Below are 15004 nucleotides of genomic sequence, written 5' to 3' on the forward strand. Positions count from 1 at the left end.
TTATAGAAAAGGAACCAAAGAATGAGTATTTTAACTGGAAGAGACTCTAATAGTCATAAGATCCCATTAAATGAGAACTCCAGACCCTAACTAGCTCTCCAGGCTTATCTAAGACATGAACAGTCTGGGATCAGTAATTCATTCTACATATTAGTTGACTTGGATTATTAATTTGTGAAAATTGTGACCATATATTGTGTCTATTTTTCTGAAGTTTCAAAGTAGAGATCATATCCAAATGCGGATTGCTGCATAGCAGATGTTGCATGGGGAGCTTATCAGTTGTGAAAGGTGCTCTCTGGTAGCTGAACCTCATCTCATCTTAGACTCAACTACTCTCCTGCTATTGACACTGAGGTGTGTTCCCCTCTGAGCTTTCCTCTCTTGTTTCAAAAATCCAAATGCATAAGCCCACGCTCTTCCTCCTTTCTGTTTCCTCACTGAACTGAAATCAAAACTCGTCACACCATCTGTCATTCTAGCTACTTGTCCACCTGCCTTCCTGTCTTCCCATGGCTTTCTAGAAAAGACCAGTGGAAGGGGTTGCCAAGCCTCTTTTGTGACGACCTTCTGCAGATTGGGAAGGGCAAAGGTTATCATCCTGTGACAGCTTCCTCTAGCGAATAAAACCAGTTAGGAAACAATCACAGGTTCAACTGCACTTAAAAGGCAGAGATAGTAAAATTAATAGCATTAGATTATGTATGACTGTTCTTTCAAAGAGCCAGCACAAACATGATGGGCTGAATGGCTGCCTTCTGTGCTGTAAGCTTCAATGATTCTGCTATCTGAGGCTCCATTATACAGTCCATTATCTTTTCCTACCAGATTGTATTCCAAAGGATTTGTCCGAGCTTTCTTAATTGATATTCAATTCACAAACCTTTCCATTATTTTTTGTGCACTTTTCATTGTTTCTGCCAATTACTGTTGTGTGAGTTGTGTGATTCTTATGCTCTTTAAGGACAGGAAGGTTATAAGAAGATTTTATGTGAACCCTGGGCAAAAATCATGTTTCTTTTTCACACAGAAGGCTGAAATTCACATTCAGCCAGAATAATGGATGACAATTCCCTTCCCACTGTCTTCAAGGGTCCTACTTGAAAGGAGTTCTGATCAAACTCAATCTGGGTCCTAATGGGCACATCACAAACTGTCTCTAATTTGGCACTAATTGGCATTAAATTAGCAACAAGATGGTTGGCATGAGAAATGGAAAATATCACACTGGTGCAGTAGGAATCACTTCTCTGAAAATGAAAGCAATGGATGCAGACCACAGAGAATTTTACCTGCATCTAACTTATGCTATACCTGACACAGGAGATGTGATGCTACAGCATCGAGGAAGCTTTGCATTGCATCTAATCCATGCAATACCTGACCCACAAGCATCTGCCTGGACAGCCTAAGGGGACGTGCTTTTGTATCTAACTAAGCTAAAAGCACCTAATGGCAAAATGGAGAAGGAGCTTTATTCTAAATCTAACTGTGTGGCCTATGGCCCGCAAGTATTACAAAATATTTACAGCACAGAAAAAGGCCCTTTGGCCCAACTGGTCCATGCTGGTGTTTATGCTCCACACATGCTTCCTCCCATTCCTCTTCCTCTCACCCCATTAACATACCCTTCTATTCCTTTCTCCCTCTTATCTAGCTTCCCCTTGAATACATTTACACTATTTGCCACAACTCTTCCCTGTGGTGGTGAGTTTCACATTCTAACCACACTTATCAGCAAAGAAGTTTCTCTCAAATTCACTGTCGGATTTATGAGTGAATATCTCATATTTATGGCCCCTAGTTCTGGTCTTGCCCACAAATGGTGGGGGGGTGGGGGGGGGGGGGGGGTGGGGGCTGGAAAATTCCGGCCTTTACGTTTGAAGGGGCAGATGGAAGCTAACTCTGTACATCACTGAAACAAAATCAGAAAATGCTGGAAAAAACTCAGCAGGTCTGACAGCATCTGTGGAGAGAGAAACAAGGTCAACGTTTCGAGTCTGTATGATCCTTCTTCAGTGCATTCAGACTCGAAACGTTAACTCTGTTTCTCTCTCCACAGAGGCTGTCAAACCTGCTGAGTTTTTCCAGCATTTTCTGTCTTTGTTTCAGATTTCCAGCACCTGCAGTATTTTGCTTTTATCTGTACATCACCGGTATCCTGCTGATACTGGGGTATCCAATTCAATTCCCAGGAACACATCAAAATAAAAGACTGAATCATTTCTCACAGTAGATATCTCAGCACTAACCTGAAGGACAAGGTGAACCAAACCACTGCCAGGAACAGAGTTGTCATCCTGTACTTGGGTGTAAAACAAAGCAACATGTTCTGCCAAACCTGAAAAATAATTGGAACTGTAATGTCAGAGAATTACTCATGGATATTCACCTGCTGTCCCATAACCGCTACATCACACCTCAACCGGTGAGTGAAAAGAATTGTACTGCCAAACCTTCATTAGGTGACAGTCTCAGAGACACTGAGGTGCTGTTTATCTTAAAGATGGGCCTTTGGAGTGGCAATTCCAACGATTTACATTTGAATCACATCAGCAGTCTTACTATAAACCATGGGCAAAAAGGTAGAGTAAATGCAGGATGGCTGTGATTAACTGGTCGGTGCAATTTACAATGTCACTATCATTGCTATCAACCAGCAATGTTGCAAAGTACAAAACATATATCTGATAAGATGTACACTCGTACTTCATGAGAAAACAGTAGCATGGTGATTACGTTCTCTTATTCCTGAGTTCTCTGTCAGATGGTAGATCCTTTAGTGATTATTTGCTAAACCACAGCAAAATGCTGTGATTTTTTTTTAAACCACAGGTAGGAGACCCTAAGTCTACCTCAGCTGGAATTGCGACCTGAACCCTGTGCTGTTGGTGGTAACCCAATCCACACACTAGCCCTCTGAGCTAACCAGCCCACCACAGCGGTTATGTTACTGGGTCAGTAATCCAAGAAGAAGAGCCATACGGACTCGAAACGTTAACTCTGTTTCTCTCTCCACAGGCCTGCTGAGTTTTCCCAGCATTTTCTGCTTTGGTTTCAGATTTCCAGCATCCGCAGTAGTTTACTTTTATTAATCCAAAGGCCTGGACTGAAGGCTTGTAGATATAAATTCAAATTCCACCATGGCACCTGGGGATTCTATAAGTTCAATTAGTCAAACAAATCTGGAATAAAAAGCTGGAGCCAGTAATGGTCACCATGAAAATAAAGATTCTTGTAAAAAAAACATCTGGATCACTACGGCCCTTTAGGGATGAAAATCTGCTGCCCTTTCCCAGCATGGCCTACATGTGATTCCAGACCAGCAGCAATGTGGTTAACCCTTAACTGCCTTTTTTAATGGCTTACTAAGCCCCTCACTTATATTTGGCAGATCAACCCCTGGGGGTTACCATTGACCAGAAACTGAACTGGACCAGCCATATAAATACTGTGGCTACAAGAGCAGGTCAGGGGCTGGGAATCCTGCAGCGAGTAACTCACCTCCTGACTCCCCAAAGCCTGTCCACCATCTACAAGGCACAACTCAGGAGTGTGATGGAATACTCTCCACTTGCCTGGATGAGTGCAGCTCCCACAACACTCGAGAAGCTTGACACCATCCAGGACAAGGCAGCCCACTTGATTGGCACCCCATCCACAAACATTCACTCCCTCCACCACCGACGCACAGTGGGAGCAGTGTGTACCATCTACAGAATATGCTGCAGGAACTCACCAAGGCTCCTTCAACAGCACCTTCCAAACCCACCACCACTACCATCTAGAAGGACAAGGGTAGCAGGTAGATGGGAACACCACCATCTGGAAGTTCCCCTCCAAGCCACTCACTATCCTGACTTGGAAATATTCTGTTCCTTCACTGGCGCTGGGTCAAAATTCTAGAACTCCCTCCCTAACAGCACTGTGGGTGTACCTACACCACAGGGACTGCAGCGGTTCCAGAAGGCAGCTCACCACCACCTTCTCAAGGACTACTAGAGACGGGCAATAAACGTCGTCCTTGTTAGTGAATGAAAGCAAACATTGGCCATGTGACCTCATGGTATCATCAAGGTGGGGTGTAGTTATCTATCAGTGTAATGCTTTAACAGGTAACCAATTCGGGGATTTTCGGTCCTGCCTATGGCAGGAATTGTTGCCGGCTGGACCGGAAAATCCTACCAAAATGGGATTCATTGGCCACCAGTCCAGCAGTTTTAGCCTCATTTGACAATTGGCAGGGTTACAAAGTCTGGCTATAGGATTATAAAGAACATCTTAATAACCAATAGTGGCACATGGCTCAATTGCGGGTTCAAATAAAATTTAAAATAACCAAATCACTTAAGGTGATCAAGGGATAAGGATCAGTGGAGTTGGAGGGCGGAATAGCCATAATCTAATTAAATGGCAAAACAGAAATGTCCCACTCCTGTAGCATATCCATTTTATTTTAATCAGCACCATTTTCTAACTTGCTGGTCCTCTTCATCCCAGCCAGGATCTTACAGAAGATTTGTGGTATTAGATAAATGAAAATACTTGTTCATCATTGGGTGTCAGCCATGGTTGGGTCAGTCTCAGCCCTGATGACAAACGGTTGTGGGTTCAAGTCCCACTCTAGAGACTTCAGCATGTAACCCAGACTGACAGTTCAGTGCAGTACTGCAGGAATGCAGTGCTGTCCTTCAGGTAACAGGTTAGACTAGAGCCCTGCCTGCCCTCTAAGGCAGGTGTAGATAAATCCCATAGCACTTTATTAAAGAAGGGCAGGGTTGTTCTCCCTGTGTGTCCTGAACTAATATTTATCTCTCAACCAACATCACTGAAACAGATTATCTGGTCATTATCACATTGCTGTTTGTGGGAGCTTGCTGTGTAAATTGGCTGCTGCCACAATTTGTACATTGCAACATTTCAAAAAGTACTTAATTGGCTGTAAAATAGTTTGGGATGTCCTGAGGTTGTGAAAGGCACTATATAAATGCAAGTGTTTGTTTTCTTTCACTTAGAAATAAAACATTTCCTATATAACTAATTACTTTTCATGTGCAGTACCTGCTGTTGTATAGGCAAATGGTGCTGTGAACAAATTCCCACAGACAACAATGAGATGAAGAGCCAAGCCATCTCTCCTTGACACACAAGCCTAATGATGACACAATTCACATTGAGATAAACATGATGCTGATTCACCTTCATGGGAAGATATTGTGATTACAGTAATACATAACTCTGCTGGGATCTTTCGCTTCCCCAAATAATTTGCCTCTTTAAAGTTTAAGATTAAAATCAGTCATTGGGAGCAGTTATCCCTCCTGCAGGTCCCTGAATAATAAATAGGCGAGAAGGCTTTGTGTCTTAGTGTGTTTGATTCATACAGACCTGCTTCACAACAGTCATGATCCTGACCAACCAACGCTGGAACCAAGTTCCAGTTGAGCTCTGAATCTCGATGAATTCATCCATTTGTATTGGGGTTTTTATATGGGAAACCTGAAAAACATTAAGGTTTGTATTTGCTCATTGCTGCTAATATTCTTCCATTCTCCCTCCCTGCTCTTAGCTGAGTTAAGGAACAACGTGTTGCAGAAATATTTCCTGAAGTTCTATTAGTCAGGTTTAGACTTGCTGGTCTTCACTTGAGAAGGTTTGGTTTCTCAGTCCTGATTACTAATGGATGATGAAAGAGGGAGAAAATGTGAGAATGTAAGAGAAAAAGGGGAGTTACAGTTGGAGAGAAGAAAAAGAGTGAGATTGGCATTAGAAAGAGAGAGGAGAGAGATGAGGATGGGAAGACTGGGGAAAGAGGAGAGAGGACGAAAGCAAAGGAAGAGCAGGGAGTCAAGAGGAAAGACAAAGAGTGATAAAAAGAGGTAATCGAGCGGAATAAAGAAATGATAGAATAGGGAGGTACGGAAGAAAGATGGATATGGGAGAGAAAGCAGATAGAGAGAGAGGGTGGGGGAGGAGAGGGAGTGAGAGGGATACAAAGGAGCGATGAACAGAATGAAAGGGAAAGAGAGAGAGAGAACAGAAGGCAAATCATCTCAGGCAGTCCCACGGATGGGCTGGTGGAGGCTTGGACCTTAAATCGCTGACCCTTAGGACAACAATAACTGATATGGGAAAAGTTAAAAATGAGGAGGAAGAAGATTACAGCAAAAAAAATTGAAAAGGGGAATTTTAAAAATTATCGAATTCAATTTGCTTTCAGCTCACCGTGAAGACAGCTTCAGGGTGTCCTCTGGCCCTCATGTTTGTATCGTAAATCTGTTTTAGAATCATCCAGGCTTCATCATGCTTCCCAATCTATTAAGCAGAAATAAAAAATAGTCCTTAGAAATCTGAATTATCATCAAAGCTAACAGGGATCAGCCTGTTTGCTTCTCTTGTTGTTGTTTTAAGGACTTGCCAACTGGTTCCAGTCCTAGCTCATCTATCAACCTGTTCTTATTGACCTTCAGTGGCCACTCTGCCCTCTCTCTCCATGACTCCACCTTGCTAACCTCTGAAACCTCCTCTAGCCATATGTCCCACCTTGAATCGCTTTTTCTTCTGACTCTGGTCTACTGTACATTGCCCACTCCCTCCTCGTCATCAATGGTAGCAGTGCCTTCTTTCATCAATTGCCCCTCAACTGTGGAACATTGCTCATGAACCTCTCAGCATTTCTTCAGCTCTCCTCTAATTGAAAAGCCTCCTCAAAGCTGCCTCTTTCTTCAGCCACCTTTCCATCAAATTCCTGCTCAGCGACCTGAAACTCAAAGCTTAAAGGAGTCACCCTCTAAGGCCTCAAGGATCCTGTTCTTGTAAGTTCTTTGACAATTGTGCATCATAGCAACACCATTCAGAAGACTAAAATATAGCCTGCCTTGCAAAAATATCATCACGCCCCACATCATTAAAAACTAGATTTCTGGCAAAGTATCATAATGAGTAACCTTCCACCCATCCAGGTCGGGCTGCTAGTGGTCCTATAAATGGTATGCGGTGCCCACCTGCCTGTTGCGGGAAATGCGGACAAGAGTGCAACCAAGGATTGGCTGGAAGTTATGCCTAACACAACCTCCAGTGGGTAAGCAGTCACCACGGGCTTCGTGTCTAACTCATCGTACCAAATGAATCCCAAGGAATCAAAGAATGAGGCAGCACAGAAGGAGGCTGTTCAGTCCATTGTTCCTTTGCCAGCTCTTTGAAAGAGCTGTTCAATTAGTCTCACTCCCCTGCTCTTTCCCTACACCCTGTAGATCTTTTCCCATCCAGAATTCATCCAATTCCCTTTTGAAAGTTACTATTGAATCTGCTTCCACTAACTTTTCAGGCAGGGCATTTCCCATGTCACCCCTGGCTCTTTTGCCAATCATCTTAACTCTGTGTCCTCTGGTTACTGATCTTCCTGCCAGTGCAAATGGTTTCTTCTGTTTAACTCTATAAAAACCCTTAATCTAATCTATTCATAACCTTCTCTGCTCTGCTATGCTTTGCGAGACGCTGACACCTCACAGTGGATTTTAAGGAATGATTCCGCAATCCTGTGCTTCCAGTGGGGAGCTGTGCTCAATGGGATCTCCATTTGGAGGTTTTGATCTACAACACAGTATCCCCATCGCCAATCCATGCTCCGTGAAAATGTAGATTCTCCGGTAGGATAAATTAGCAAACTCATCTTTTGGCATAAGTTAAATATATTTTAATGGGCAACATGGAAGAGCTCAGCCTCAAGAGATTAAGTGAAATTTTTCAAGGATCAACATATCCACAGTGGGTTAGGTTGCCTTTCCTTGGAAGTAACATACCAGGTGCAGCTTCTACGTTGCTGGTTGTCTCACCTCTAGTAAGTAGCGTGGGCTTTCTGGCATGAACAGGAGGCCAATTAGGGAAGAGAGACTTGGCAGGGCACACACTACGACAAACAGGCGCCAGCTGTGGAACTGAAAGGATGTGCCCATGCTGAAACCCCAGCCTGCAACAGACAGAAAGACAACAGTTGGGTAAAACAACATTGCTGCATGTACCAGCGTAAGCAAAGAAAAAGAGTGGCTGGCAGTCCTTGCTCCATCAACTCTGACCACAGAATTCCACTGGTACGATTTGCCTCATGTCAGTTTTCTTGCCCCTCCGTCTTCTGAAGGCGTTGGCTAGGATACAGCTTCACAGGCTCCGGCATTACCTTGTCCGCCTAACAGTTCTTCATGTCTAAGCCTGAACAGCAGATGCCAGCCACATACTGACTCTGGAAGGGAGCAACTCAGCAGCGTTCACTTTCAGATAACTGTAAAGAGGAGGAAGTGAGAAAGACCGAATACTAAACATTCCTATCTCTGCATAGGTGAAAATTTAGAAGTCCAGCATGTTGGTGACACAATGCCCACTGAGTGGCTGGGCATGAGATTGTGCCATCAGCCTAGCCATGCTGAGTCCATGGGTGGAATTTAACAGCCCCACTGCGGCAGGGGCGGGATATAAAATGCGACGAGCTGTTCAAAACTCCATTGACTTCAAGGGGAACAGGTGATCCCGCCGACAGGAGGGGCCACAAAATTCCACCCCATCTTTCAGCCATGTGAGGTAGGGAAGTCATGCTCTTCCCATAAGGAAGGATAGAACATCCGAAAGGGGGCATCCACCTTGGGTGTCTCTTGAACCCCCTCCTGACGCCTGGGTTTGAGAATAGCTGCCAGGAGCAGGTCACTCTCTCTTGACTTTGGATGGTGCATGGCACAGAGAAAGGGTGCTGGCGAAGATACCCAAAAAGGAAGAGTTACTCCCTGAACCAAAGCAACCAGTGAAGATTCCTACTCAGCTATAAATATCAGAAAATGAGGCAACTTCAAATGGCTTTATGCTCAGCTCATACATCTCCTCCCTATTTTTTGTCTTCAATGCTGGCAATAGGGATTGGGGGGACTTTGGAGGGGGGTGGGGGGAGTGGAGTTGGGGAGGAGATTTGGGGGGAGGTTGAAGGAGGTGTTGGGGGAGGGTGGAGGGAAGGTTAGAAAGGGATGGAGGGGGCATTGGAGGAGGTTGGGGGGAGGTTGGAGAGGAGGTGGGGTGAGGTAGAGGGGTTGGGGGGAAGTTGGAGGGGAGGTGGGGGAGGTAGGGGGGTTGGGGGGGTTCAAAGGGGTTGCAGTGGGAATTAGGTAGCACGTTGGAGGGAACTTTGGGAGGGAGGTTAGCTACGGAATTAAATTGTTTTGTAAATGTAGTGATTTATTTGTAGCATTTTTCTAACACCATTATCATCAGAGAATCAGCATTGGGCCTCCAATTTCACCATTGTTACAGTCACTCTGACCACTGCATGCAGGTGTAATGAAAGAAAGACAAACCCTACATTTATACAGCAGCTGTCACGATGTCCCAAATCACTTTACAGCCAATTAAATACTTTCGAGTTATAGTCACTAGTATAATGTAGGCAATGTTATCAAATGGTAGAGCAGGCTCGAAGGGCTGAATGGCCTACTCCTGTTCTTAATACGTACGTTCGTATGTCATTCTGGGATGTAAGAGATGAACTAGGCTAGATGTTCTTTGTCATCCATAATTATCTTGCAATACAGGGTGGAATCACGGCTGGTGTTCTGCTTATTTTTTTGCTAATGAAAGTTCCCTGTGAGCAGGCTTTGTGGGGTGGGGTTGCCAGGACAGGAGTGCATAATGGGCTCATAGTGTATCAGTAACCTGTCTTACACTGCACGTGATTCTCAGGAGTCTTTTCTACTGACTTCAATCTTGTCCTCTTGTCTACTTACCTACTATCCCACTCTCTTTTGGTGCTTTTATGAGTTTTTTGAGGTATTGAAATATTGTGATAAAGTTGTAGGTACACCCATAGTGTTATTAGGGAGGGAGTTCCAGGATTTTGACCCAGCGACAGTGAAGGATGGTACGACATGGTAGGCTCCTGACTGAGCTTGTGAAGTTAGGGAATTAGTAGTAGAATGGATAGCAAACTGGCTACAAACCAGGAAACAGAGAGTAGGGTTTGAAGTTTTTAAGGGGAGATTTTGGCCATCTGTTTGGACGCTAGAGGTGAAGAAGTTGTGGATGTGTTTCTCAGCCCTTCCTTGGTGCATTGATTACAGCCACAGAAAAGAATAGTTTTTCAGTTAAATTGAGATCGTTAGGTGAAGGGTCAAGTCCCATGGTACAAGATGTCAGGATTGAAAAGAGCAAGTCTGGAAACGTGGTAAGTGAGGATGCCTAGAGAGCATTTTGTAAATTGTAGGAGTATTGGAATACAGGGAGGTGTGCAACATTCTACAAGCTCCATCTTGTAGATTGTCTGATTTAATCCTATTTCACTAACTGCAGCTGTAACGAATGTCAAGAATGAGTTGGAGTCGGAGATGGTACATGCAGTCTTGATTTCAATAGTGTCGATGTGACAGGGAAGGAGTTTAGCATCTTGAGCATCTTGGAGAAAGAGGAAGGAAAAATTCAAAGAATTATAGATCAGTGCAATATCAATAAACTAGTGACGAGGAAGATTGCAGCAAAGTGCGGAGAGAGGATGGAGCTGAAAGAGCCATTTGCTGATGGAGACACAGGCAAGGTAAATTTCTGAATTATACCTTTTCACTCCTTGATGGTTGATGAGGAAAGCGGGCTTGTGTGTGACAGTCTCAGGACATTAACAGTAGGTTTTCATTACTTACGTGACACTTGCCAGCCTGCTATCTACAAATTGCTTCAAATTTTACCTAAATTCAATCCTCATAGTCTTACTTCTACATTTCTGCCAAATCCTCCTTTGACCACCCATTAACATGTATTACTTTGTGCTTATGAATTTCTGCATGTTCTCATAATACCAACAAATAGCGCTTCAATTGCTGGAATAAATCGTTCAGATCCCTCCCAGCTTTTAAAAATCTCCTTAAAACCTATTCTCTTTGACCATAATTCAGCCATCGCTCCAAACTCCTCTGCCGCTGCTTCACACTGTTGTTCCTCTGCAGAATGCTTTCCACATTAAAGGTTATGGAGGTTTTTTTTCACAGCTGCAATTGGGGAAACAGAACGAATCAGGCAGTCTGCAGGATGGAATTTGTAAGCTGTTTCATGGGAGGTTTTTTGCAACCAGAATAAATCTTTTGCTTTTCATGGTGTCATTTTTTTGAATTCATTTATTAATGGACTAATAGTAACATGGCCTAATAGCAGCACTGTTATAAGGTGCAATGATTTCCCCTTCTCTCCCTCCCCATGTGAGTGAGTGGTGGGGGCGTGTGGGATGGGGAGGGGGGTGGGGTGCAGACATGGGAAGGTTACCACAGTTTCTACTCCTGCCTCCTTGGAGTGGCTCATCATTAACAAAATGATTAACCTGACCACTCCTACCCCGAGGACTGAACGTTTGCAGTCTGGACAGGAGACTATGGCCAGAACTAGCTGGGCTGAATGCCACCAGCGCATTAGCACCATCTGTCACGTCACTCCTGTGGACTTGCAGGAAACGTCAGTGATACTTTCACTTCACTTAACTACAGGCAGCTAACCTTTTAAACACAATGTATTAACAAGCGCAACAATGCACCCAGATTGGATCAGAAACAGTTGACATCCTTGATGAAACCTCAAAGCTCATTTCAATTTCAATGGAAATGTGAGCTGTGAGGCATTATTGATACTCTGTCTCCTGCAGAATCCACACACTGATCAGAGAGCTGATGAGCTAATACGAACTCCCCAGAGGAAACAAAATATCCTTCATGAAGTCCTTGAAAATAAATTGAAAAACCTAAGGCCCATAATACAGGACATCATTAAGGTTGAACAAAATGGAGCTAGCTTTATTAAGCAACTGCACTGTCTGGTACGAAGACAAAACTCGCAGATTGTTCCTGGATTAAGCTGATTTAGATAATCTCGGCCAATGTTACATTTGGCCTCAGGCTGCATTAGTTTTGGGTGCTTGTAACTGGTAGAAAGATCTTCATTTCAATCTAAACTAGATTCCAATGCATGACCCAGGGTAAAATGACATTCTGTTACCCCCACTGCACTTTGCAGTTCCTCTCAAAACTATGTGAAATTAACAAAGATTGGGGAGAATTTTTTTTTTTAAACATATTAGCAGATGGGCATTCTTGCCACAAATAAAAACAAAAAATGTTGGAAATACTCAATAGATTAGGCAGCATCCATAGAGCGTTATGACCGCTAGACTTTATAAGATGGTTATGTTTTAAACTGCCTATTTTAATTCAGCATAAATGGAGTAGATGAAGTAGGGCATGTGACCTTCTAATAAATCGTCCCAGAGGCAAACCCCATGTGACCTGCTTACTATGGAGACAGAAATGCAAAACTTATTCAAAGTCAGGAGCAAGATTTAACACCTGGATACAAAGGGAAAGACAGCTGGCCTGACTGCTGCAGATTCACAGACTCCCAGAAGCAGTCAGACTGAAAGCAGGTGTTGCTATGCCAAGCAGAAGAAAAGAACTGCATTTGGGTTAATCACCCAGCAAAGGGCTGGCGAGAATGGAACCCATGTTCCACGAAACAGGGATTGTGAAAATGTAGAGACCACAAAATCAGGGAGTCCATTCGATTAGGCTCGAAGGGCTGAGTGAAGAGGACTTTGTTTAAAAGGCCACTGGAAGATTCACCTTGGCGAATCATGCAGAAGGGATCCTGTTAACACTGGGTGGAGTTGGATTTTAAACTTAAGGCTACATGTGGACAGAATGTGTGACATACTGTATAAATGCAGTGTGAGGTTTTCTGTTGTGTTAAGAAGTTAAAGGGGACCCACCTTTTCTGTAGTTTATTGCATTAGCTGCCTAAGAAGTATCGTTTAGTCACTGTTGATTTTAGTTGGTTTGTTACAGTCTTAAAATGTGAAATATTGTCATCTGATCCTTTGAGTTGGTCACTGGGAAATTAACATTTCTTTTTAAAAGCTATCGGTCTCTATGGGGACCGAAACAAGAGAGAGAAACAAAGTTGACATTTCAAGTCGATGACCTTTCATATGGGATTATTGCCATGTTTCACTTCCTGACCTGTATCCTTCTTCAGATAAATTGCCTCCCCCCCCCCCACCGCCAACAAAAATCTAAATGAAGATTACCAACCACACCCCTACTCGCCCTATATACACTGACATTGGTTAATAGATTGGATAGCTTTGTCATAGAGCCTTGGAATCTGTTCTTTACTGACAAATGGCAGAATTCTTTCTTACTCTTTAGATAATGTTCCACTGGTGAAATTGTAGAAATGTGCCGTTTCTCCTGTCTTTAATTAAAAGAGCAATGTCATCCCTCCGACAGCAAACTGTTAAACTTAAATAATCTCATTGCCATTTTAGAGAGAATTCTACTAGCAAAGGCCCATAAACGCTCTTGGGAAGCGGCCTATTAAACGCCCCATACAATGCATAAATCCAACTAGCACATGGCCATTTTGGCTTCTTTACCCCACTAACTGTATATGCTGGTTTATTGCTGCTAGTATGGGTATCAGTCTTATTCATGCAAATCTATGGGTTCAAGAAGATTTAGTTGGATTCAAAATTCTCGGGGCCCCGAGACATCGCAAATATTTGGGGGACCTTCCCACTCTCCTCACAGCCTCCCCACAACACTGACCCATTAAAGCACAAACTCTCCCTCATCCCCTTTTGATAGTATTTTAAAATAGTAGAACGTTTCAATTCAGATGTTATGGAGAGTTTAATGCGGGCCCACATTTGCACATCTAGGACCTCTATTCTTTTGAGGCCCCATATTTAGCTAATTCCCCTGTGCATAGAAAGGGCTCCACGGGCCTGTGAGTTAATCTGCCCGTTAGGTTCAAGCCCTACTCCAAGGTTCAAACATAGATTGTGGACTGACACGCCAGCACAGCTGTATTCTCTCAGGAGCCACCTTGCAGATGAGACATTCAACCAAATTTCCATGTGCTGGTTGGATTTTTCCAGGTGGAATGTCAAATATCCCACGACACTATCTGAGCAAGAGCAGAGAGTTTGTTCAGTGTCCTAACCAACAATTCCCCTCAACCAAAAAGAAAATGAATTGGTCATTCATCTCACTATTTGCTGTGCACAAAATAGCTCCTGTGTTTGTCTGCATTACAGCCAATGGACTTCAGCATAATTTATTGAACGCAATGCACTTTAAGATGCCCCCAAGAGTCACGATAATGTACTACATAAATAATATTTCTTCCTTCTTTTCTTAAAGGTAGAATCTGTAGATTCTATAAATGATTTGGTCTCTGATTTTGTGCAGAATGGGCCAAAAAAGAATTTAGAACTCAAATGGTCAAGGCACTAACCGTAATGTGGGATGACGCTCCAGGCCATTATCGATGCATAAACCCCACCAACCATCCAGAACATGCAGAGCCAGCTGAGATGTTCCCCTCGTTTTTCACGAGACAAGAATTCGGAGAAATAGGAGAAGACGATGGGGATGGAGCCACCGATACTGAAAAACAACAAAAGGAGAACCATGTTCAGAATGCAAGAGATGATGAAGAGATGGCAACAGGACCCAGGCCAGTTCTCTTTCGTTCCCTCGACATGCTATCAGGACCTCTCCTATTGCCTACCATCCTGAGTCCAAAGCACCGACAATGCTGAGTTTTACGAGGGTCATGCATGATAGCAGACATGTATGAATATCGACTATTATTATGATGTGCTCATGTATAGATGTTCGCTTACTTTAGGAAGTGGTGAAGCACTGGAACATCCATTGCTTCCAGGAAGGAACAGTGTAACTAACGACCTGAGCCTGCAGCCTGACCAAACTAAAATCCTTAAAAGATCATTTCAATCAATGTTCAAAGCCAGATCAATAATGTCCTCAAGTCCTACTAGCGTCCAAAGGTCACAAGAAACTTCTAGTAAACTGCTGACATCATGTAAACATTTGCAAGCAGTTAAACACATACTGGGATTCTCAGATCCTAGGGCAAGACTTTCCTTGAGGGCTTCTGAACTCCGCCATCAGCTCAACTGGGAGTCAGATGCCTG

At 43.5% G+C, this 15004-nt stretch overlaps 1 protein-coding gene across 2 annotated transcripts in view; it reads right to left on the reverse strand.

Annotated features, from left to right (window-relative positions):
• LOC144668241 (synaptic vesicle glycoprotein 2B-like) overlaps positions 1-15004 on the reverse strand; it is a 58950-nt gene that overhangs the window by 25575 nt on the left and 18371 nt on the right. Inside the window, exons 3-7 of one of the 2 annotated variants that reach the window (XM_078530020.1) lie at positions 14302-14453; positions 7836-7969; positions 6226-6315; positions 5389-5499; positions 2253-2341 (exon numbers count right to left, since the gene is read on the reverse strand). In XM_078530020.1, the coding sequence (XP_078386146.1) occupies positions 2253-2341; positions 5389-5499; positions 6226-6315; positions 7836-7969; positions 14302-14453 (576 nt within the window). Of the gene's footprint in view, positions 1-2252; positions 2342-5388; positions 5500-6225; positions 6316-7802; positions 7970-14301; positions 14454-15004 lie in introns of those variants that run through there. The other variant, XM_078530021.1, reaches the window with a different exon arrangement.

Source organism: Cetorhinus maximus, chromosome 26 (genome assembly GCF_964194155.1).
Source record: "Cetorhinus maximus chromosome 26, sCetMax3.hap1.1, whole genome shotgun sequence".
NCBI classification, from domain to species: domain Eukaryota; kingdom Metazoa; phylum Chordata; class Chondrichthyes; order Lamniformes; family Cetorhinidae; genus Cetorhinus; species Cetorhinus maximus.